The following is a 24,841-nucleotide window of genomic DNA, read 5'->3' on the forward strand; positions in this document are numbered from 1 at the left end:
GATGTATCTTATATCTCAAATAAAGAGCGCAAACACAACGCTACGGACGATTTCACAGTTAAATAATTGGGTTGCTCGACATTTTATTAGGTAAAACGTTATATTTAACATCGGGTGAAAGCCATGTTTGTCGAATATAAAGAAAACCACGCTAATCAGATAAAATTGTAGAAACCTCTATGATCGTAGAAATTAACTGTATATACAAATGTTGATAATTGTCGCGTGATGTTACCTGACAACCAGAATAATTAAAGTTTTACAATGTATTTTATTAAAAGTAACTGCGACCTAAAATGGGTAATTCTTCCTTGCCTACCCAAAATATCAAACAAAAAATATGAATTTGTTTAAAGATTTGATAATAGCCTTGCTATTACTAATATAATTATTATATGTAACTACTAACCATACTTTAATAAGATATTGTTAGGTATATAGGTACAAATCAGAATCGCCCGCTTTATACTTGCGAGCCGTAAAGAATTTCAAAATATTTACAAAAGCTTTATCTTCATCATCAAATAACAACAACAAAACCGACCATCTCCAAATATGAGTGAAAAATTTTAATATGCTGGAAGATTCATTTAATCTCGAATCTACTCTAAAGAGTCAATTAAATAGCATTTTTACAAAATGATGAAAATCAATACATTAAAGTATTAATAAATAAAATTATTCATGTTTAATTTCTAATTTATTACGACAAACAAATTTTGGCTGAAGATGTTATAGCTAATGCCGCAATATTAAAAAATAATAATATTATCTTTGATGTTTAAATTTGACGTTTTGGCAATGTTTCATTGACTTACAGTGTAGTTATGAACAAAGAGACAAATACTAAGAATATTTTCTTTATTAACATAACATAGTAGTTATAATTTTTCACCCGAAACCAAAGACCAATTTCATAATTATTAGGAAAACCGTGACCTCAATGATGGACAATCAGAAAATTCTTGAGTTTCTAGAACTAGTGGGCCGTCTGAAGGTGTTTATTCGTATTATTTAAGACAATGTAAGATAACAAAGTAAGATAATAACATTATTGTTTTCATGTTCATGTTTCAGCATGTAAAGAGAACTGGCTGGGTTTTGTGCGATATTAATGATTGTGAATCAATCGCTGGCCACATGTATCGCATGGGTCTAATGACTTTTTTACTTACTGATGAAAATAACCCAACGAATCTTGATCGTTCCAAATGTCTTCAAATAGGTAGGTTGAATTTATTGTCCTCAAAAAATGTTTCAAAAAAAAGTAGATTGAGATCATAAATATGTCTATGTAACGTTTAGATTGCTTATATCATTATTTAAATATCTATATATAATTATATAAGTATAGTAACGATCTTATGTATGGCGTGTGTGGGATTATTAATTACAAAAACCAACAAAAAGAGCACTTAAAAGTGGTGGTATTTTTACAATTAGGTGCCCCTTTTACTTGCTTTGTCACTTCCTATAATAAATAAAAGAGATTGTAAATCTGTTACAAAATATACTAAATTCCTTTAAACAAATAGTAAACAATCAGCAACAATGTATAATATTCTAATTGTTATTATATGAAAGATACTTTGTTGTTATTAATGTTACCAATGCCCAAAACTCACTAATGCAGTGATTATTAAAGATTTAAATTACATTACGTATTAAATTCATAAATGAGATAAGTTTTCTCAAAAGTAATAATGCAATTTTAGGGCCACAATTGATATAATGTCAATGTGTACAAGAAATAATTTTTAATTATTTTTGTACTTTTAAAATTCCAGCTCTTGTACATGATTTGGCCGAATGTATTGTTGGAGATATTACACCTCATTGTGGAGTGTCACCTGAAGAAAAACACAGACAAGAAGATGAAGCTATGAAGAAAATTGCTATGCTCACTGGTTTTGCTGGTGACAGAATGTATGATCTTTATAAGGTTGGTTTGCCTATTTTGAAGTTTTTCTCAAATTAAAACAATGAACACATCATTATTTAGCTTATGTAGAAGGTAGGCAAATTTAATTCTTTAAGAACCAAACCTAGAAAAACACAATATGAATTGCAAAAGAGATATTTCATTAAAAAGTAGACTCACTTATAAAATACATGTTTAAAAAAAATATAAGTACATTTTAACATTCAACATCTTTACGAAATATTACTGATCTTTCCCAATTATGAATAAAATAGAAGTCAAAGTATTACAAGGATAACATTAGTTTAAAAGTGTCCACGGATGTCCTTTGTAAGTGCGATTCCTTATCTAATGGGGATGTGAGGTCTTCTCATTTTCTTAAAAAGTAATTGAAGTTTCAAAAACCTTTGTTTTTTAGAGTTATTTTCTAGCTGAATTTAAATATTTTAAGAGAGCTGTAAAAAATAGAAAAAGTGCTAACCACAATTTACCAATATAATGGATTTACAAGAATATAAAGAACTATTTAATTGTCACTATGCAATATTGGTTTAAATGGTTTATTGTTTATTTAATATAGAATATATCTAATATGAATGTATAAAAATATTTACTAACACAACAAAAGGTGCTCAAAGGTACTATTGCATCCAGCAATTTCTTACAGATAGGATAAATTGGAAACAATTTGAAATCAAAAAGGGGAAGGCAACAGAAATGAAAAAAATAGAATGCATAAACTATTATGCTGTACTTACTATATGCTTTTTAATTGCACTTGTTCTAGTCAGACTGTAGTAAAATATTAACTAAAAATATATAAAATGTTCAATAATAATTTACATTCACAGTACATAAATATTCATTAAAAATGTTGAATATTTTACATCCACCAAATATTACAATATGTGTTGTCAATACTGCATGTGAAGTAATATAAAAGAAATCTAAAACTAATACAGACAGGGAATAAAGAAAAATCTAGGAATGTGATATTTATTTAAAAGTCTATAGAGATCTGACATTTATAATCAGCAGAGGTAATCAATGTAAATTAATAATGTTAACTTTTTCAGGAATATGAAAATCAAAGCTCTCCCGAAGCAAAGTTTGCTAAAGATTTAGATAGATATGACATGATTTTGCAAGCTTTTGAATATGAAAAACGCGAAAAAGCACCAAAAAAATTAGAAGAATTCTTCAAGGCGACAGAGGGAAAATTTGACCACCCATTCATACAACAGTTAGTTATAGAACTATACAGGCAAAGAGAAGAGTTTGAGAAGAATTGTATAACCAATGAGAAACTCTAATTTAGTGTAATATAGGCAATTTTATATTTTGTTGTATTATAAATGCTCAGTTGTATTATTTAAAAGCAAAGCTAGGTAGATTTAATTTATTAAAGTGCAAAATATCTTCGTTGTATTTTTTTTATACGAGTATATACATAATATCAATTTCCACATAGTCATGCATTTAAAAATTATAAGTCTGCAGTTCATGTTTAAATTTACAATAGAAGATAAACATATAATAAGTTAATAGAAGTAACATATTTTTCACTTCATATGTTACTTTGCATATGTAACAGTATTACATTTTATTTTACTAATCTTGCTGTATTATTTATATACTATCTTGCTGATTTGGTCATTGCTCTTAATTCTTTGATTTAAATAATACCTTGGTATTGTTTTGTTAATGGAAATTTGCTTACAAGCATTTTGTAACTTAATTTGAAAATATAGAAATTTTAATTATTTTTTAAGATTCTAAATGGAAATTATATATTGAAATTGTTTTAAGCTTTTTAGTGAAGAGTTTTTTTTTTCTATATCAATTTTAATTTCTTTTTCTCTTAATTTTATTTTATTTTGCTATATAAAAAATACATTCACATTTTACAAACTTAATATTTTACTTTTAACCTAATATGTAGATTATTTCTTGGGCAGATTTATTGTAATAAATAATAAATTGTGTTTATCGTTTTGTTATTGATAATTATATTTGTCTCACACATCAATTAATAGACTAATTAACTTACTGCCTGATATGATTTTAAACAACAACCAGACTGAATTTAAGACAGATCACAGTTTAATATAGTTAATGAGATGTTACAATGTGTAAACTTTACAATAATAATAATTAACACTGCCATAAGTGATTACCTCTTATAATTGTATAACAATTATCTAGTTTTTAGTTTTTTTTACATAAATATCCATTTTTGTTTACTACATGAACATAAGAAATAAACATTATGCATTTTACTATTTACAAATTTTCCTTTCTTTATATGTCGTAAGACTTGGTGATTGAAGTGTTTTATTTTTTATTAATAAATATCGTTTCCTTCTTAAAAACTTAATACATTATTTATGTCTTCAATGATTTGATGTAGACACTTCTTAACTATTTTTGCATTTGTTATCAGTTATAAATTTTGCATGAAAAATCTGAATTTTACTTATCTATATCGGCAAAGGGAAGAAAACTCTAAACAGTCGTTGGATAAAACCAAATTAAAAAAAAAACTTTCAAGTTTCCTCATGATTTTAATTATTTCATCAAACTAGAAGCTTATCTGAAATAACAGCTACATCAAATATTTCGACTGCTTAAGCAAAGAGGTAGTCTGTGATTCTAGCACTCGTTTACAATATAAGAAAATAAAGGTCTTAGAGTTCATACTTTGGTTAAATATTGTTGAAAGACCCCAGGCATTTCATTATTGCCCGAACTCAATGTCCAAAATAGTTTAAGTCGCTGATGCTTTTTGATTTATTGGCTTTATAATATAAGCACCAAAAACATGTCATTGTTTTTTGTTTCTGATATCTCACATATATAGCAAAGAACCAATATTTCATTTTTTTCCAAAATACTTTTAGTAATATCAACATGTATTAATGCAGGCGTTCATATGTATTTTAAGAATTGTCGATTATTATAACATTTTTAGTAGTAAGCTACCACAGGCTCGGAATGTTAATCTGCTGAGAAAAGCCAGCCAAAAACTCAATAGTAATCTTTCAGATAAGGTAATAATTTTTAATGTGTACATTTTAATATGGACCATGCAAATGAGGTAAACAAACCAGGTTCCACACATTTTGATTAACTAAAAACTTGAATACTATGAAAATAATCAAATAATATACTTTTATTTACAAAGTCTTATATCTATCAGATGATAATTTGGTCTCTGTGCTGGTCTGCTATTTCTATAGAAAGTACTACTAAACTTCAGGATTCTAATGCGATTCTTATATTCAAATGTTGTTACCACATACAAAAATAATTCAGACCCTCTTACTTTTCAAATAACACAAAATTGAAGTATTAAATTTATATGACTGGGTATTCTAGTCTAGATAATTCTTACAAAGCAATACTTCAAAGTTATTTCTAAAAGTAAACCTTGAGTCACACTAGTTAAAACAACAAGTTAGATTTTTTTTTAGCACCTAACGTTACAATGTAATGTTTACTCGACAAGACCTTTCATATTTATATCTACACTATTTCTTTGCTATTCCAATGTTGAATGCAAATAAAATGTACACTCATTCAAGTTGAACTTTCATCAACTATTGCCAATTGCCCTTGATATTCAACAAATATTTTATGTCAAGGCCATGAGTCTAAAGATTTAGATATTTTGCAATGAAACTTACTTGAAGTATTTTAAAGTATTTATTATACAAAAATGGATAGTTGGATATTAGTATACATACAAATCTATTCAGTCAAATTAAGACTCGTAAATGCTATGATTGTCATAGTGACTTAATACATTTCATATTTTCCATCTCATTTAACAATCAGATCATGTGTTCTCTTTTATATTCTAGAAATCTTACATTTGCAATATAACAAAGAAAACAGAATAATTATTAAATTATTTATTAAAATAGATGTTACAGTGAAACCCAGTGTTTGGTAAGAATCTTATCTTAAATGATTGCTTCTGTATCACTTGAACAATTTTAACACCCGGCAAACAAACTCAAGTACCAAAAAATTGTTCATAACATTCAGCAGTCAAAAGTATACAGTACAAACTTCAATGTACTGCTTGCTTCTCATTGCCTGGTCCACCTTGTTCTTCTTTTTTTCGTTGCTTCTCTCTCATCAACTCAGCGTCCCTGCAATCAATATAATACATTATATAATTCAATAATAATTCTCACTAATAAATTGTATGTTTTTAATTTACTTTTTGATTTACCCTAAACAATAGATATAAATTAAAAACTAATCACTGCAATATTTAATGTTAAAAACGACAACAGATTAATATGAAATGTATTTATAAATGAGTGCTTCATAAAGACTCAGGCAACAGTATAATAAAAAATTTTCATTACTATTCCTTAGCATTAACAAAAGGCTTTTTTTATTACTTGGTGTTAAAAATCATCACTTAACTGAGGTAAAGAAATAAAATAAAGAAATTGGGTTTACAGCATATATAAATATAAAAAATCACAACCAAGAAATAAACTAAATAATGTTGACTAGATTTCAATGCAGTATGTTATGCAAGATTACATATTAAAAGTTAACTAATTTCATTCCCTTGCCCACTGAATTGTTATTAAAGAAAGCCCTTTTTAAAATATTAAACTAAGCTACACCTTTACTTCTGTTTACTTAAAGAAGCTTTTAAATGTAGATGTCTTATATTAAATGTTTTGTTCAAATCCAACATTTCTTAAGCATTTAGCAATATAAAGATAGCTTATAGCTGTAAAAGCTATAAAGAGGTGAATGTGTAACTCATTTGTCACCAAAAAGCTTTTATACTATATATATAATATAACCTTTTCCTAATAAGTGATCCCTCTGAAATATGTTCATCGTTGTCACATTAACCCACAAATTGCTACAATGAATAGTTTTGCAGTCTTAAATAAATTAAAATAGCATTTATTTATTTTTCTATTAGATTATGACAGACCAATAACTTTTGCCAACATAAGTATGCAAAGATAGTAATATTGTTTACTAACTTTAATATGTATCAATACAAATTTTTAACTCTTTTTCTTGCTAAATTATTGATCCATTATTTATTTTTGGACATGGGATACAATCACATTTATTTAGCACGTGAGCTTTATTCACCACTTTAAAGCTTTTATGCTTATAATAAATCATCCTGTTTAAGTGTTATTTACTGACTTAGTGTTATTTATAAAAAAGAAAAGTATTCTTACTTAAGGTTTTTAACATTACTAAATAAAATCATTTGACTATTATTTTAATACTATAGTTTTTAATAATTAACCTATGTTTCCTTTCAGAAAGAGATAATCCAGTTTTTTCACTGGCTGTTTTTTTCTTTTGCATTTCTTGTTGTTTCTTTTGATTTTTGGCGCGGGCCAAGTCTCTCTGGTTTCCACCTGTAATTTAATATGAAGTTGTTTAGGAGAAAAACAATCAGCATTTATGTTGCCTTGGCAACCGTTACAGTATGGATGAATATTGAATTCAAATTTAAAGAATTGAATAATTGTAAACAAACATGATCATTGGACTGTACGAAGAAAACTAGTTTTGAGCACCACATAAAATAAATTGGTTATTAGCTAACATCTTCAAATAAAAACAATAATTTTAATGTTTACATAATGAAGGCGTCATTCATACACATAATGTCAATCTCGGCATAGATAACACTGTTCTATGAATCTAGAATGTTCTCAAAAAGCACATTTTCTATGTAACCTAAACATTAGACAGAAAATACAATAAAATTGCAAGCATGACGTACAACTTTTATATGAAGTTAACCGAAACAACCCTCCGAAATAAAAGTGATACTCACGAGTCATAATGGCTTAGGTATTTCGACGTAACAAAAATGAAAACTTATATCGCAATTTGGAATACTGTTGTTACAAAAAAGTCCGGACGATACGCTAGCCCGGCCGAAACCTAGGACAACGCACCGCCCACCTCGTCGCCAATGGGAAAGGTACTTTGGAAGCAACGAAAAGAGAAGAGCTGGCTTAAACAAAGCCCCGACCAGCTGGCTGCACCACTTATATCAGCAGAACGATGCCACAGAGCACAGATAACACACACAGATAGAAAATTTCATATTTGACATTAATATTTATAAATATTTAGAGATAAATACTTTATAATCTTCAACAATAATTTTTTTACTTTATTCTATTGTTATTAAAAAAATCTGTTCTTATTTGTAGTCCAAAATTTCGTCTTTTTTTAAAATTGATCATCTATTAACTACAATAATTATTTAAAAATAATCATCACTTGCAAATAGTTACCTTAATATGTTCAAGATATTTTAAATGAAAAAACATAATTTGCTCACAATCGATTAAGTAACTTACTTTTATATCTATATTTAAATTATTTGATTTTTGTTTAAATGATCATTGTTTTTAGTATAGTTTACGATTGAGAAAAAGTCCATTACTTACCATTAATTTACCTTAAATTAAATTGTTGTTGTTGTGCTGTCTTTGTTATAATCTGTATTTCTATACCCTGTACAATATTTTCTTCGGAAGATTAGTAGTGACCGCTGCTGCTTGTGGCGTTTATCATTTCTTAGTGAATAGATCTGTCAAAATGTCGGTCAATGCACAAATGCATTTAAGTAATAATGAAACTAATAAAAGAAACGACAAATCTCTTAAGCCACTATTTCCAAAACAAGCTGAATGCTCATACGTCTCGTGTTATTGGCAAGTATATTTTTAATTAAATCATGTACAAAATATTTTTATCTCGAAAATGCATATTTAACTTAGATTAATTTATTTTTAAATAGCGAGGAAAATGTCTGGAAATTGTGTCAAGACGTGTCAATAAGAGCTCCTGGAGAATTGGACAGGTGCTACGTGGTTTTTATATCGAATCCCTGCCGTACAGTGCCTTTGTGGAAACAAAGGGCAGGGCGAGAAGAAGATCGCCTCGTCATATGGGTGTGTACTAAAATTAGCTTATTTTATCCAGCAGTACCATTTAAGACTTAGTTAATGTACGTTTATCGATTATAATGGAAGTTTGTACCTTGTGTGCTATATTAGTCTGACATTAATAAACGCGCTCTTTTATTCACACTTTTGTAAGCATGTAAAAGAGACAAGTGGTTGTAGCGTCAACAATTGTAAATATCCTGCAGATGCCTTTACATATCGCTACTTTTTGAAAAGTGTGAAAGTGACTATAACTAACTAGGTAGTAATAAAAAACTAGGTTGAACTAATTTAAACTAAGTTGAGCTAAATACAGTCATTGAAAGTTAATATAGATAATGATAGATGATAAAACAACTGTTGTAACTTATCCCCAAACAACTGTGGTTGTTTTGCCACCTATGTAAATAAAGCTTTCTTTGTTTCGTTATAATCAAGTAATGAATAAGTTGTGCCTTTTCTGGCATTAGTAATGTCCAGCTAATACAATATAAGCATTTGCTTTTACAATATGTTGTTGTTTATGAAGATATTAAAGCATTAATTTGCTTTTTAATTTAGCTACATGAAGCTTTAATATTTTATGCTAAATGAATATTGATAAATATACAGCTTAGATAAGTACTAAATTTTGTGGCATTCTAAATATTAAATCCTACTATGGTATTATTTTAATTATAGATTAATGCTTAATGCTGCAATGCAAAAGATGTGTGGAGAGTGACATTAATTCATATTTTTAGTTCTGTGCATAAATTTGTACTAATAAATTGGATATACATAATGTTAGTAAAAGAAATATAAATTAATATTCGAATTTTCTACAAGCTTCAAAAAATTGAAATCAAAACTCATTAAATGTCCTATTATCATGTCAGTGTAAAGGATTTAGAAGTGTTTATAAAGCTTTAAAATAAATTGTAATTTGGAATTAGTTGTTGGTCAAGGATAGCTGTGAAATTAATTGATCCCAAAAAATAGTAATAAGTTTGTTATAGGCTCTTCTCAGACAAAGGCATGATTGGAACTCTCATATATTTAGATATTTGATTAAATATGTCATATAGTTTGTATAACATTGAGTTCTGATATTTTTGAAGAGTGGAAGTAGTACTAGTGCAATTTTCTACTAAGGATCATTTATAGTAATCACCAAATATAGTACATGTGGACATTGATGTGAAAAACTAATTAAAATTGAATTGATGGATAATTACTAGTGGTTCTTGTATAAATAAATAAGTTTGTATTATCCAATTAGTCCTCTTGGAAAGTTAGACCTATTTCTAATTAGCATAACACTCACTATTCTAATTAAAAAGAATGGTTTGAATAGTTAAAAAGTAAAACATTTTTTTTTATTTAATTATGAGTGTATATTATTATTACACCAGGTTTTCTCTAGTATCTTAATTATGCCTAGTCTGTCTCAGATAGTAGAGAGTTCCCCTTTATAACATGTAATATTATATTTTCTGGAATTATTTGTATGAAATGTAAATTACAAGTTGCTGTTAATAGTACGGAGTTAGTTTTCAAGATTGTCATAAGATTTTTTCTTTAACCTAACCATTACTTCACTTTTGTTTTTATTAAGTGTGTACATAATTAAATTTTCATTGAGTCTATTTTATAAAACTGAACCAAAAAAGGAGGAATCTGCACATAATGTTGGTTCAGCAGAAAATAATTGTACACATTTTATAATGCCTAATAAAAATTATTGAAGTAATAATCTATTTCTAACTTTAACTTTAATTTACAGGATTACCATGTGATATTTTTATATTCATGGGATTCTAAAACATGCCTTGTATATGACTTGGATTCAGAGCTACCATTCCCAACATTCTTTCATAAATATGTGACTGAAACTTTTCGCACTGATCAAGTATTAAAATCAGATTTTCACAGGTGGGTTATTTTTAAAAGTAAATATTATTAATTGTCTTATAGATTAAATAATTTGTACTGAAGTCTATCACATTTTTTTTTAATAATCATTATTATTCACCTATAGCAAAACTAAAAGAAATTTCTTATGTAATTTATAATAATAGTGGGGTGATATCCTACCATATTAGGTGTTAAAGTTATTTAGTAGTTAATTGTAAATACAATCAAATAGCTCCATTTTCACGAAAAACATTTTAGCTAGAAAATGGATATTAATAACCATTTTTTGTTAACGGATAGATTGATAGATTCTTTCTTTTGTGAAGCTAGTCTCTTTAGTAGTAAAGCATGTTATCACACTTTTCTATGATAATATGGTTTATAGCTAAGTTATATATATATATTACCATGTTCCTGAGCTTGTTTGATATGAGGACCATTTACAATTTTATACAATACCCATTCAAACATATAACAACTATTTGGATTATATCTTTAGAATTATTTGGAGTATCTGGCCATTCTTTGAGTAAAAAAAACTTAAACCAAACTTTTACTTTTTGATTAAGGTTCTTTCGTGTAGTTCCTGCTAAGCAGTTTTTGCAACACTTTGCCTCTGATCGTCGTCACATGAAAAGGCCGGATGGCTCATGGATTAAGCCACCACCTCCTTATCCAGCAATATGCACCAGTGGTAAGAAATATTTAAATATTACTTATATAATGTTATAATCATTAATACATGAAATATTTCTTCTCACTAACAATCAAATTGAAAAAATTTGAGGCAACAAGCCAGGCCAGGGCAAGTATGAAAGTTATGCAATAATAGACTGTTGTAAATTCACATTTTGAATAAGGATCTGTGTTCCCTGATATTTGTATATCAGGGAACATCTAGTTTGTACTAGGACTTGTGTCATTTAAGTGAGAAAATTTATGACCCCATAATGTTGGGAAATGTTGGCGTTTTTCATTTGATTTCTTAAATTCACAGATGTTAAAACAGTTGATTTAGAATATTTAGTTTTACAGCAAAACAAACTTCAATAAAATAGAGAAACTAATTAGAATATTGTTAAATTCTGTAAATGTACTTTTGTATAGTAAATTAACTCTAATGATTAAGTTATTAATTCAATTTATAATTATTTAATGATTTTTAGTGATAAAAAAATTTGAGCCTAAAACTATCTTTTTAATTTAAAATGTAATAAATATTTTATTATAATTTACAGTATCAACCCACAATTTAGATGAGTACATCAATATGGAGCTTGGATCTGGTCCTGGTCAAGTTTTTAACCTTACAGATTTTGTACATCGTTTTTATAAAGTGGAAAAGTAGTAATCCTTTGGATTATGTACTAATATTGTTTTAGCATAACCACTATAGGTTTGTAACTCTTGTTTTTATATTTTAATAATCTGTAGTTTATTTACATGATATTTAATGTTGCATTATGTTACAAAAATGCATTACAATTTTGATATGATAAAATTCTTAACTTAGTTAAGTTTTAAAATTTAATTTTAAAATTATTTAACTCTATATTAATGCTAGTCCGTCATTACAATTTAATTTTTTGGAACTATGTGTAGGCGTATATGACAGTTTTCTATTTGTATTTAAAAGAGGATCTCATAAATGTTGCTTTTTATTATAACTTCTGTATTACAATTATGTTTCGGTTAATTATGCACATTAAGCCACTAATGTTAAGTGTTATATTATTAAAAATTTAAATAATACAAAGCACATTCAAGAATTATTCTCACACACCATGAAATGGTTTTGCACAATATGAAAGGTTTAATTAAATATACAATAGCTGAATTGTAGTTAATAATAAATTTTTATGTAGGAATTTATTTAATCATGCAAGTTTGTGTGATTTTAATAAAGTCCTTCAATAAACTAATTACATAAGAATTTGAGCAGAGATATATTACAATACTTTTTAATATTACAAGTTGTTATGGCTTTACAAAAAATATAATATAAAGTTCTATAATGGATATCATGAATATATGCAGTAATTGTAAATAAGGTTTTGTTATTTAGTATTATTTCTTTGTTAATTTAACTTATTGAATTTTTAGACTCTAAGGTGTTATTCTATTGGTTTTTAGGAGAACTGTGTTAATGTTCTAGTCTTATTAATCTATTTTTAATTTGTTACAATTTTTGTCCCCACTTTTTATATAATACAAATTCATAAAGTATATGCAACAGTCGGTAAATTATTTTATGCGGAAACCAATAGCAGAGATTGTTGAAAGCGATTAGGTTGTTTAGTTATAAAAGTAATTTATCAGTGTATGTTTACATTTGTCATTACACGCAAAAAGCTATTGAATAGCGTATGCTAGTCGGGGATTTTATTTGGCGACAATTAATAAAACTTTTACAACAATCAACCTGAGAATGTCATAATATATTATAAACTTAGGTCTAAGTTTTACTTTAATTTTAATATTCAAATTGTTCAAAGCATTGTTCAAAGTAATAGGTCAAATAAATTTTCAGAATCTTGTTAATTTTAGACACGCTTTGCGTGTCAAATGGTAAGTTAGACTTTATAATGGTTTGGTGGCGTTTTCAGTTCACCATTATGCATGATGTCACGCAGGTTTACAGACGATAATTATTAAGCACGCGAGAAATAAAAATCACAAATAATTTAAGTTATAAACACGTTTTAAGCTTAATTAGCTCTTCATAAGATTACGGAAATGATAAAACGCACACTAAGAAAACTATTCGGATTTATATTTCATCCTTCTCGAATATTTTATTTACGTACATGTGTCGTGTAATATTTTAATAAATTTAAAGGTACAAATTTTGATGTGCGGTTTGGCGGTTAAGTATCCTTTATTTAACAGACGTTATACTTTATGAATTATATGATACCTTGGTGATAAATTATATTTAAGTATATTTATTGTAGTGTATATGATGGCGAAGTAGCTTTTGTATGTTGTTGTTAAATCTATTTAATAATTTTGTATCAACTTTTTATACACTCTTTTTAACCTTCCCTAGCACCATTAGCGTAAATTATTCAAATACGAATATCATTTTTTTGGTTACTCTTCGTTCATTAACAAAAAAAAATATTTTTAAATATTACAATATATATCCAAAATTAATTCATATCAATTTTCCACGGAAATAAAAGGGAAAAATTTTTAAACCTTTTTTTTATCAAAATTTATTTATTCCAATCATAAAATATCTCAAATATTTTACAATTTAATATATGTATTAATTTAAGAATATAATAACATTAAATTATAATTCGCGGTAAATATTATCTTAACGTTTAAAAAATACTACGATTTTATATTTTTGGGCAAAGCACTTTTTTTTAATTTTGCAATAAATTTTTGTCTTTATTCTCTAATTTTACATCTTCAGCAGGGTTGTTAATCTGTGTTCAAAGTTCTTACCTCCTAGTCAGTGTTAAAGTATTTTTAATTAAAACTAAATAATTTGCCTTATGTAAATTAGTTGTAAGACTTCCAACTATTGCTTAAAAATTCCATTATATTAGCGATATAGCTCTAGTCATCAATTTCTCTTTTACCTAATAAGGTTATTTACTGTATTATTGAACTAGCACTCATTTATAGAAGGCGTAGCTGGACGCGTTTTGGGACCAAAGTACATTGTAACGAGTGGATATTGTGGGATTCGGTGTCACGAAAATTAGAATCCGGGGCGGCGTTTGTCCCACTGGTTACGCCTTTCTCTTCTTATTACTCACTATTTATAATTCAATTGATACCTTCCTTCTACGCCTTTAAATTATCTATTGACTGATGGCTACAAGTGATAATTATTATGCTTGTGCTTTTAATGTGAAGTTACATGTTTAAATTTAAGAACTTTTCAAACTATGAATAAAACAACTACGCTATTTTATGGTTTTAATTCACATCAATTGTTTCAACATTTATCGATTTTACGAAGCGGTTGATACTGTGGGGGGGGGGGGAGGCTATGGCCACGGACGCCCACAGAAACGGATTTTTTTTATTAGCTTTTCACAGTCCGGTATAAAAATAATGTGTTTCAGAATCACCTAAAACCTAACACATCTTTTTGGTTTTGTTTGACGCCTAATATTTGACAGAGAAATGTGATTTAATTTACTCAGTGGATGATACAGGAAAAGAAGAGATATTTTTAATTTTTTTTTTTCCGCTAAATTTCTTTTTTTACCCTTCCTTGTATAAGCACAAAAATAAAAACTAATGAAATATATCAAGATGTTCCCCAGTTAAGATTAACAATACATTTGGCAATTTTATTATACACAGATATATTATACGGACATATACTACGGAACTAAAACAAATACAGAAAATGTAATGAAAACCTATAATCAATGTATTAAATATTTTTTGTAATTGGCTAACAATGGTTGATCATTTTTAAATATTCAAAATTATTTTGTTAAAATCTCAGCACCATCGCCGGTTATGAGGACTGTATGCTCCATTTGAGCCGCTCGGGCTCCATCCTCTGTGACTACTGTCCAATCATCTTCAAGAATGACTGTATTTTCTCGCCCATGTGAAAGTACGGGTTCAATGGTAAATGTCATTCCTGGTTTCATGAGGCCAGGATAGCGGTTTACTGAAATATCAATAAATAAATAATCAATGAAAAACTTTGTACATTAAATACCGTAAATATACACAAATAAAATTAATGTTTAATTATTAATGTATAGTTTTTCTAAACATGTTCAGATCAGGATCTGCAGTACACATCTCAAGTGTATGTTTAAGGAAATTATTTGATCATAGTTAATAAATTCCCTTCACAAAAAGATCTTAAGAATTGTAGTATGTTACATTGTAATGCAGTAATAAGATATATCATCTGTATACAGATGTCGAGCGTAAAGTGGTTCTAGATTCTATGCTTCACAAGAATACAGTTACAGATTGAATTATTGAAAAACTGAACAAGGCATTGCACATTTTGTGTCTTAATTCTCTAAAAATCTGTATCCGGCTTAAATAAGTTAACTTTCACAACTTGGGCAGCCATTTTCAAATTTGGTTTTTTCAAAAAATTCTGGTCTTTATTTAAATAATTTTACCTGAACAAAATTAATTTTATGGAATTTTTTGGTAAATTAATGATTTCACAATATTTTAAAACTAAAAAATTGCATCAAGTTGTTCATAAATGTAAATAGACTAATGAACTTAATTACACTTGAAAGAAAATATTAACAAAACAATTTAAAAAAAAGAGTAATACATGTATGATATATTTCTGGAGGACCGTGGAAATATTCACCAATACCATGACCTAAAAAGGCTGGTAATACAGTTAGACCATTTTTTTTAGCATGCCTGTATATAACCGAGCCAATATGACAAAAAGGTACATCTGGCCCGCAACATTTAATTGCCTGAAATAAAACATAAATATATTAGTAGCTCTGTAACACTAAACCGATAACACTTATAACTTTTTGTGTTCTTACAATGTCAAGACATTCTTCTGTAATACCAACAAGCTGTTGGCCTTTGTCATCTACATTTCCAACTAGAAAAGTTTTTGAACAATCACCATGGTATTGTTTAAAGAAAATATACTTTGAGAGAAAATAGCATATGTACAAAGATTGTAAAAAGGGTGAACAAATGAATCAATATGCAGAGTAGATTATGGGTGTAAAAGCTTTAAAACAGTAAATACAGCATTTCCTGTCCTTGTCAGAAAATTATGATTTCAAAACTAATAAATATTATTATGATAAAAAGTAAGAAAAATCATTATCCAAATTTTCATTTCTATATATTAAGATTAATTATTGTTTACTTTGTTCTTGCATACTAGCAGTTCTACCTCTAAAAGTTATTGGTCTGTTGCATTTTAATGGGAAAAATAAATTAATATTATTATCATATTTCAGAGCGATCATGTTGTATACACGGTGGTTATTATATATAGGTGTAAAGTATTTGAAGCTATTTGTTGACAAATTGCTTGAAGAATTACTCTGTATAAATACTTGATATGAAATATGCAACAATAAACAGTGAATAATAAATAATATAGTATATAATAATAGATCACCAAATGTTTTGCTAATCACAATACTTGAGTAAGGCTCAACTAATCCAGCTAATTGTTCAAAATTTTCGTTAAAGCACAATGAAGGTTCTTATGAATATTAAAATGGAAAAGTTGTAAGGGAAACAGTAAGAACCTCACAATTATTTTCTTATACACACCAAAAGATAAGTCTAACCATTTTTCTCCATAAGAAGCATAAACTATTACTGTAAAAATATAATCTAAACAAGTATATAAATTAAATTGTAAGTAGTCTTGCATTGTACAAAGTTGAAAAATTATTTTTATAAGTATAATTGATTATTATTTATAATAAAGCCATCACTATGGATCTAGTTCTATATATTTATGTTGTGATAAAGCAATCTCTAATAAAATGTTAAGTCAGCTAGTATTCCGTTAGTTTTAAAAATAGCTAGCTAAATATTTCTTGCTTAACATAACAATGTGTACTTGTAAACTTATTCATAACAAGTTATGGTATAAGAATTTGACATGTTAAGATTACATTAACATGAACCATCATTTCTAGTGTCAAACTTGTGAAGTTCTTGGGTATCAAATATAAAACCAAATATAAATCTTTGTATATGTTTTGAGTAAAATATTTTTTTTTTAACCTTACTGTTATATCAACATTGATAATGTCTCCGTCTTTAAGTTCCCTGAGATCTGGGATGCCATGAACAGCAACATTATTAACTGATGTACAAACACTCTTTGGAAATCCCATGTAATGTAATGGAGAAGGATAAGCACCAGCTTCCACAGTCAATGTGTGAACAAACTCATCAATTTTGTCAGTGGTTATACCTGGCTAAAAAAGTAATGATTTTATCAATGGTTAACCGAAATAATTTAGTGACTTATGTGATAGGAGATCAAGATTCGGAAATACTGACATGATAATCAGTTTTAATAGAGATACAACTGCCCTAATGATAATTTTGAATTCCTTACAAGGTTTAGTTGCTGATGTTATCTAAGATAGGTTACAATCTGATTGTAATTATTTGCCCAAATACGATTTAAATTCTTTTTCTGTTGTACAAAGTATTGTCATTTTTGCTAGATAAGCTGAAGACTGTTTCTGCTTGCAAGCAGAATTCATGCTTTAAAATGTTATATTCTTAGTTGTTTGCTTTAGCAGTTGTGTTCATGAAAGCCTTCAAATGAGCTTTTTATAGTTTCATTTTACTTATACCTAGACATTCTGCACATAAAGAATTAGGAGTGATTCTTTGAGCACCAATAATTGGTTCTATTCTAAAATTTATCACATCCTGGATGTTAAACCAGTCACTCTGCCTTAGAGGTTTTGTTCCTTAAGGCAAAATAACAATTCTACAGGCCCTAACACTACTAGTTCTAGTAGAATATTACTTAAGAAAAAAAATTAAATGTTTAAATGACTAAATACAAAAAGTACCTACTTTAATTATTGAATGTAATTGATTTAAGATAGAGGCTGCCACTTTACAACTTTCTCTCATGCCATTTATTTTCTCTATGGTTTTTACTTCTGCTGCCTCTGGCACATAAATTGTGTTTTGTGTGATATAATCAGGTTTTTCAATATGATCAGGTACAATTCTACTCGGTGAAGTTTCTACAGGCAATACTTTGTCATAAACCCCAAATCTCATTCTGTAAAAGGATAATTGTATACATATTAAGGACAATGTGAATAGAAGACAGCAATGCTTTGAAAAAAAAAAACAACTATATGTGATCAATATACTTTATACAGGCCCAACATGGTTTTAGCAAAGTGTAAAGGGAAAAGTTATAAGGATCATAGTCAAGATCAGAAAAAAAATGTCCCTTGTTAAACAGTGCCTCCTGTAGAAACAAATTAATAGTAATCATTTCAGCGTTTGATAAAAATGTTATATTTAAAATAATATACTGTTCACAAACATTTTTAAAAACAAAAATTAGTTTTCATTTTCATCATTTAATTTTCCTTCGGTTAAACAACCGTGGATGACGTAGTTTAAACTTTAGGAGAACTCTATGATATGATTTAATTTGTTTTTTTTTTCATAATCTAGATAAAACACTAAAACAATTGGCTTTTTAAAGAAATATATTACAAACACCGTTTAAAAATTTTAAAACTGAAAATTCCTTAATAGTATGCTTACACATTAGTTCTCCAGACTCGGCCTAAGGCAGCAGCTGTTCTTTGAGTAATGTCCATTAAAATTTGGTAAAGGAAACCTTTATATAATTGTTGGATATATTCTAAATAAAAACGTTTATTTTTACTGTCAAAAATACTTTGACAGCTGACACAATAGTACAAAAATTATCTGATTTAAAAACTGATGTTACACTTTACAATTAAATTAACATTATTTGATTCAAAACATTTATTAACCAATTTCATATTTGGGAAAATATTAAAAAATATCAGTAGTAAAGACAAAAGAATGTATTACAAAATCTAATAAATTTTTCACTAATAAATGACACTAGTTAAATAAAGTATTGTGTAAATAATATGTGCTTGTTGTGAAAATTTTATAATTTTTTTTCTACTATTTTAAAGCTTTAAAAAATTGATAGATATATTTCATTTTAACTGTTATGTAATCGACAAAGTCGTTGTGAAAGCTCAAACTATTAATTGGCGCTGTTGACATATACCAATCAAACATGAAGCTAAGATTTTGCTTAGTAAATTCTTATGAACTGCAAAAAATCACCAGTAATTAAAACTTTTTATAGTCTATGTCACTTAGATAAGCTATGGTACTGTCTATATGTTTATATGCTTTATGGTTAAACACAAACCGATTAAACAGAGAAATATATTTTACCGGAAACCAAAAGTGTTATACTAAATAAAACAAAGAATCGTATAAAAAGAAATTGAACATTGTTCATCTTTTGTTAACGTCTTTCACCATGTCACAGAGTAAGTACAATTATATTTATTAAAAATGTATAGGGATCCATGAAGATGGTATAAATAAATTTGTTTTATAGGTTCTGAAAAACCCTCCACTCAAGATGTAGCGGACCCTACAGGACCAGCTGCTCGGAAAGGAGTGCTTATATCGTTAAGAACTGGCAAAACTATGGAGATACCTGAAAAAGATATCGTATGTTTTGTATCACAACCTATTTGCACTACAAAATTTACTTTGTCAAATATTGCATACCTTTGTAATTATATGACTAAATGCATGTGGTGTTTAAATTGACTTTCCTTTTCTGCACTTAAAATTCTGATGCGAAGGATTAAATATTTAACGGAAAAATAGTGTAATTACAGTTTTGAATTAAGTTAACCTTGGGTTTTTATTCTCCAAAAGTATATTCTGTACATTGTAGCAAGTAATTGTGTCTCCGAAGATTGTATACTTTGATGTTTATGTGGTATTAACAGCTGTTAATTATTTTAACTTTTAACAAATATTTTTTAGTTGGGGAGATGTAGATTTGTTGGAGAATTTGAGAAGTTAAACCGGATTGGTGAAGGCACCTATGGTATAGTTTGTAAGTACCAGAAAATTTTAGTTAAGTTTGGATTACACTCCTACAGTACAATTTAAAAAGTATTTCTAAGTCTAGTCCAATCAAGTGTAACCAGTAATGTGAAGAAGGTCTTAGTCAAGGTTCCTAAGCCTTCAAGCCTATTTACGACAGAGAATTCTCGTTCTTTTTTTATCACATTCTTGTCAGCGGATAGATTGCAATCTGGTATTCAATTGGGACGTACTGCTCCAAAACTCATCATACTTTTTTTAGTGATGTTTTCCAGTAATGGCAAGGAAGTAAAGTAATTATCAAAGTAAACTTGATAATTCTGATGTCTGTGTATGCCTTCTTGCCTTTCTGACTACTATGTTTGAAGATGCTCCTAAGTCTGGTTCTTCAGAAAGCACAATTCTGCTCCTGTTTCTGGTACAATTTTAAAAGTGAATCCTGATACCCCGCTGAGGACAAATATCTTATATCCCCATTAATGAGATTTCTTGGGATTATATCTTTTTACTTCTTGCCTTAGTGAATCAAATCTGTTCATCTACACAAAGATATTCTTCTAAGTGAATACCACTATAAGTCTCATTTAGTCTTCTACGATAGGTCTTATTTTGAAAAGCCTGTCGCCATTATTTGAGGGTAAAATAGAATCTTTCTGATTCCGATTTTTTCAAATATTATTACAACCATCACTCAATTCACCAAAAACAGAATTGGTACAAATATAAAAAGTTATGTATTTCACATAAAAAAGTAAAACTATGTATATTAACAATAAATGAACAAAATCTGTCACTTACCTATAGGTTTCGATGAAAATAAAACTCTTATATATGCTATTTACATTTTTTTTTTCAAAATTTCAATGTGGGTAGAATTTAAAATTGTCAATTTTGGCAATGCACAAAGTTCAAAGTAGCTTAAATCAGCAAATAATGCCAACTGCGATTTTTATTGTTAACTAAATTGTTCAGTATGGTTTGTTAAAAGACTCACACTGGTCTAAATGAGATCAATTATTTAGACCACATTTTAGCTTGCTCATTGAGGTTTGTTACAGATATGTCACACAAGGCTATAAAGGGTTAAGTTAGCACAGAAGTATGAAAATAGTGAGCTTGATAATATTGACATTATGCTGTAACACATGCAATAAATCTGACTTAAAATTTAATTTAATAAAGTATGAATTTTTTTAATATTATTGTTATTTTCTTATGGCTTATTCTAGATCGGGCTAAGGACAAACTAAATGGAAATATTGTAGCTTTAAAGAAAGTAAGAATGGATTCAGAAAAAGAAGGATTACCTTTAAGTGGTCTTAGAGAAATCCAAGTATTAATGGCATGCAGACATGAGAACATTGTGCAACTGAAGGAGGTTTTAGTTGGACGTTCCTTAGAAAGGTGAATATTTTCAAAGCACTTGCATATTTTTCCTAATAATCAATTGTATATCATAATAAACTTGCAATTTCAGTTGTATTTTAAATATTTCTCTTTTTTCTATAAATAAAGTTTTTGTATCTATGATGAAAATAGTTGAATTATTGTTAATATTCGGTATACCTATGAAGTACATACTCAATACCATATGAAATATATAATGTATACTTATTAAATAAGTAAAATGTTTTCTAGAAAAACTACTGAAACAATAATTAACAAAAAGGGATTTGTTTGAATGAAGTTTTACAGTTTTATTGCAATTGTGAATTGGTTCCTCAATAGTTTGTGTAATGATTTTTGATTGTTATTTGAAGTTTATTAATTTGAATTATATTTGATAGGTGCAGTAAGAGAATTTAAGTATTCTTACTATATATCTAGCTAAGAAATAAATAATTACTCTTTTTACAGCATATTTCTATCAATGGAATACTGTGAGCAAGATCTAGCATCTTTACTAGATAATATGACTTCTCCATTCACCGAGTCTCAAGTGAAGTGCTTAATGCTGCAAGTTCTTAAAGGTCTGAAGTATTTGCACTCAAATTTCATTGTGCACAGGGATTTGAAAGTGTCAAATTTGTTACTCACTGATAAAGGATGTGTAAAGATAGGTAAAATAGTTTTTGTTTGTTTTTTAATATTGACTTTTACCTTTGACTAATATTTTTTAAAGTGTTTTGAGGTTCATAAATAGTTTCTTTCTGTAGACTGTGTTAACATATTTTTGTATCATCTCAAGAATAAAGTTAATTCTTTTTCTTGATTTAAATTAACTCTTTCTAATATTTGCATAGAAATGTGTTAAGAATTCTAATATATATGTTATTTCAGCCGATTTTGGTTTAGCTCGATGGTTAGGTGGACCATCTCGTTGTGCTACACCTCGCGTTGTAACTTTGTGGTATAGAGCACCAGAGCTGTTGCTGCAGTCACCCAAACAGACGCCAGCACTAGACATGTGGGCAGCTGGGTGCATTCTTGGTGAATTGTTGGCTAACAAACCACTATTGCCCGGCAGGACCGAAATTGAACAACTTGAGCTTGTAGTGGATTTATTAGGTAATAATTTGATGAAGTTGAGAAAGTAATATTTCAGTGAAAGTATTGATGGTCAAATAAATGCTAAGCTAATGATAAAGAATAACATTGATTTATAAAGTTTATCCACATATTTTTTGTATTATAAACAATTCCTTATTACATTTCAGATTAGCTATGGCAGAAAATCAATCCACCCCTTAGGTTTTCAAATCAATACAAAGAATTTCTAAAACTTTTTACGTATTTCATATTTTGAAAATACTAAAGATTTGTTCTTCATATTTTTCATATATTCTTTCATATTTTGAAAATACTAAAGATTTGTTCAGTTTTTGTAGCAGGGGAAATACATAGTTAAATTTAAATTTATAAGGTTTGGGCAGTGTGGGAATTTTTTTGAGACAACATGGATCTCTAAACATACTGCAATGAGTGAGACAACATTTTTTAAATGACAATTTGTTAAATTCTCAATAATTATAGGCCCTTTTCATATTAAATTAATTACAAATAAATAATGAAACTAGTATTTAGTTGCCATCAATAGTAGGTCCAGTGGTTACTATGCTTTTTTTTGAATACATTTTATTTTGTATGACAGGAACACCATCAGATGCAATTTGGCCAGAGTTTAGTAATCTGCCGGCTTTACAAAATTTCACATTAAAACAACAGCCCTATAACAACCTAAAACAACGTTTCCCATGGCTATCTGCAGCAGGGCTACGCTTATTAAACTTCCTCTTCATGTACGATCCAAATAAGAGAGCTACCGCTGAAGAGTGTTTACAGAGTTCCTATTTTAAGGAACAGCCCTTGCGTAAGTACTAAGTATCTATAGGTTATTTGTACTACCTACTTTTTAAGTTTTATGTGGAGAAGTGTTATTGATTTGTAGTACTGATCCCTGGAGAATTCCAATTTTGTTACTTAAAGCCACAAATTTTGTCTCTTGGCTAACATTATCACGTCCACTGCTGGAGGTCTCTCCATAGATTTTCTATAAAATTGGTTATAAAAGGCCTGCATCCAGTGTCTTCCAATGACTGTAACAAGGTCTTCATTAATCTCAAAATCTTAATCATTTTTCTTTATGGACAACGAGGATATTCGCGGGACCTTTCTAGCATACTACAAAAGGGTCATAAGAGAGACCATTAAGAGAAACAAATAAGCAAAAAAAACAAAAGTGTATTAGACTAGTCAAAATAAACCCGATAAATGTAGTGTGAAAATAAGAAAGTAAAAATTAAATTATAAAGCAATATAAATGTAAGAATAGAGCAACAAAGGTGACGGGTATATATATATATATATATATATATATATAATATATATATATATATATATATATATATAATATATATATATAATATATATATATATATCTTGCGCCTCCGAAGATGGATACCATAAAAAAATTATTTCTCTTAGAACAAAAACTCCTCCTTCTTCATTGAAGTGGTATTCTGGTAAATGCAATGCGCTTTTCAGTTCACTCTTTATCTGCGCTTGCATTAAGATGTCCATGCTCCATCATCACTGAATGCGATGCTTAGTCATAGAGGGTGAGGAGTGTAAATTGTGACAAGTGTAGAACTTAGACTAGAATATCTTATGGCAGTAAAATTGTATTGCATAAACAAAATTCTTCTGATGTATTATATCTAACTTTTTTATTATGATTTCCTAGCTTGCGATCCAAAGTTGATGCCGAGCTTCCCTCAGCACAGGAATATGAAGGGCCAGCAGAAGCCCACCACCAATCAGCTGAACATTCCTCTCTCCAATTTGAACACAGGAGCTAATGATCAAACTAACAACCTGCCTGCTATTTCTGACCTCCTTGGGTCACTTGTTAAGAAACGGAGACTGGAATAAAAATAAAGGAACAAAGACTGCAGTGAACTTATTTCTAGTATGGTTAATTTGATTAATAAAGTTTGTGAAAAAATTATTT

The 24,841-nt window shown here is 28.3% G+C and overlaps 4 protein-coding genes across 4 annotated transcripts; 3 read left to right on the top strand and 1 right to left on the bottom strand.

Annotated features, from left to right (window-relative positions):
- Window positions 1-813: 813 nt before the first annotated feature.
- LOC137926478 (5'-deoxynucleotidase HDDC2) lies at window positions 814-3,345 on the top strand. The gene is made up of 4 exons (XM_068770083.1): window positions 814-997; window positions 1,078-1,225; window positions 1,788-1,942; window positions 2,998-3,345. The coding sequence occupies exons 1-4, from the start codon at window positions 944-946 to the stop codon at window positions 3,232-3,234; spliced, it is 594 nt and encodes a 197-aa protein (XP_068626184.1). The 5' UTR covers window positions 814-943; the 3' UTR covers window positions 3,235-3,345.
- A 5,168-nt stretch (window positions 3,346-8,513) lies between these two features.
- Window positions 8,514-12,763, top strand: tun (tungus). Its single transcript, XM_068770560.1, has 5 exons — window positions 8,514-8,655; window positions 8,742-8,895; window positions 10,655-10,803; window positions 11,355-11,479; window positions 12,024-12,763. The coding sequence occupies exons 1-5, from the start codon at window positions 8,540-8,542 to the stop codon at window positions 12,131-12,133; spliced, it is 654 nt and encodes a 217-aa protein (XP_068626661.1). The 5' UTR covers window positions 8,514-8,539; the 3' UTR covers window positions 12,134-12,763.
- A 1,334-nt stretch (window positions 12,764-14,097) lies between these two features.
- On the bottom strand, window positions 14,098-19,171 carry LOC137926581 (methionine aminopeptidase 1D, mitochondrial). Its single transcript, XM_068770246.1, has 6 exons — window positions 19,042-19,171; window positions 18,328-18,541; window positions 17,518-17,711; window positions 16,299-16,404; window positions 16,070-16,223; window positions 14,098-15,433 (listed from the first exon to the last, which is right to left on the bottom strand). Exons 1-6 carry the CDS (start codon window positions 19,095-19,097, stop codon window positions 15,243-15,245), a joined length of 915 nt encoding a protein of 304 aa, XP_068626347.1. The 5' UTR covers window positions 19,098-19,171; the 3' UTR covers window positions 14,098-15,242.
- Window positions 19,172-19,657: 486 nt separating this feature from the next.
- On the top strand, window positions 19,658-24,838 carry Cdc2rk (cyclin-dependent kinase 10). Its single transcript, XM_068770286.1, has 8 exons — window positions 19,658-19,817; window positions 19,889-20,004; window positions 20,329-20,401; window positions 21,621-21,795; window positions 22,249-22,451; window positions 22,672-22,899; window positions 23,483-23,701; window positions 24,575-24,838. Exons 1-8 carry the CDS (start codon window positions 19,808-19,810, stop codon window positions 24,760-24,762), a joined length of 1,212 nt encoding a protein of 403 aa, XP_068626387.1. The 5' UTR covers window positions 19,658-19,807; the 3' UTR covers window positions 24,763-24,838.
- The last annotated feature ends 3 nt before the right edge of the window (window positions 24,839-24,841 follow it).

Source organism: Battus philenor, unplaced genomic scaffold (genome assembly GCF_028537555.1).
Source record: "Battus philenor isolate CCGP_79_NKW_IND1 unplaced genomic scaffold, ilBatPhil1.0.hap1 SCAF_3, whole genome shotgun sequence".
NCBI classification, from domain to species: domain Eukaryota; kingdom Metazoa; phylum Arthropoda; class Insecta; order Lepidoptera; family Papilionidae; genus Battus; species Battus philenor.

Excerpts from the sequence above, each read along its gene's own strand:
- LOC137926478 (XM_068770083.1), top strand. The coding sequence starts at position 944 with ATGATGGACAATCAGAAAATTCTTGAGTTTCTAGAACTAGTGGGCCGT. Across the intron at positions 998-1,077 it reads AACTAGTGGGCCGTCTGAAG|CATGTAAAGAGAACTGGCTG; the intron begins GTGTTTATTCGT and ends TTCATGTTTCAG. Across the intron at positions 1,226-1,787 it reads TTCCAAATGTCTTCAAATAG|CTCTTGTACATGATTTGGCC; the intron begins GTAGGTTGAATT and ends TTAAAATTCCAG.
- tun (XM_068770560.1), top strand. The coding sequence starts at position 8,540 with ATGTCGGTCAATGCACAAATGCATTTAAGTAATAATGAAACTAATAAA. Across the intron at positions 8,896-10,654 it reads AAGATCGCCTCGTCATATGG|GATTACCATGTGATATTTTT; the intron begins GTGTGTACTAAA and ends TTTAATTTACAG. Across the intron at positions 11,480-12,023 it reads TCCAGCAATATGCACCAGTG|TATCAACCCACAATTTAGAT; the intron begins GTAAGAAATATT and ends TATAATTTACAG.
- LOC137926581 (XM_068770246.1), bottom strand. The coding sequence starts at position 19,097 with ATGGACATTACTCAAAGAACAGCTGCTGCCTTAGGCCGAGTCTGGAGA. Across the intron at positions 16,405-17,517 it reads ATCAATGTTGATATAACAGT|TTTCTTTAAACAATACCATG; the intron begins AAGGTTAAAAAA and ends CTCAAAGTATAT. Across the intron at positions 15,434-16,069 it reads TCCAGAAATATATCATACAT|TAAACCGCTATCCTGGCCTC; the intron begins GTATTACTCTTT and ends TTGATATTTCAG.
- Cdc2rk (XM_068770286.1), top strand. Across the intron at positions 20,005-20,328 it reads AGATACCTGAAAAAGATATC|TTGGGGAGATGTAGATTTGT; the intron begins GTATGTTTTGTA and ends AATATTTTTTAG. Across the intron at positions 22,452-22,671 it reads TAAAGGATGTGTAAAGATAG|CCGATTTTGGTTTAGCTCGA; the intron begins GTAAAATAGTTT and ends ATGTTATTTCAG.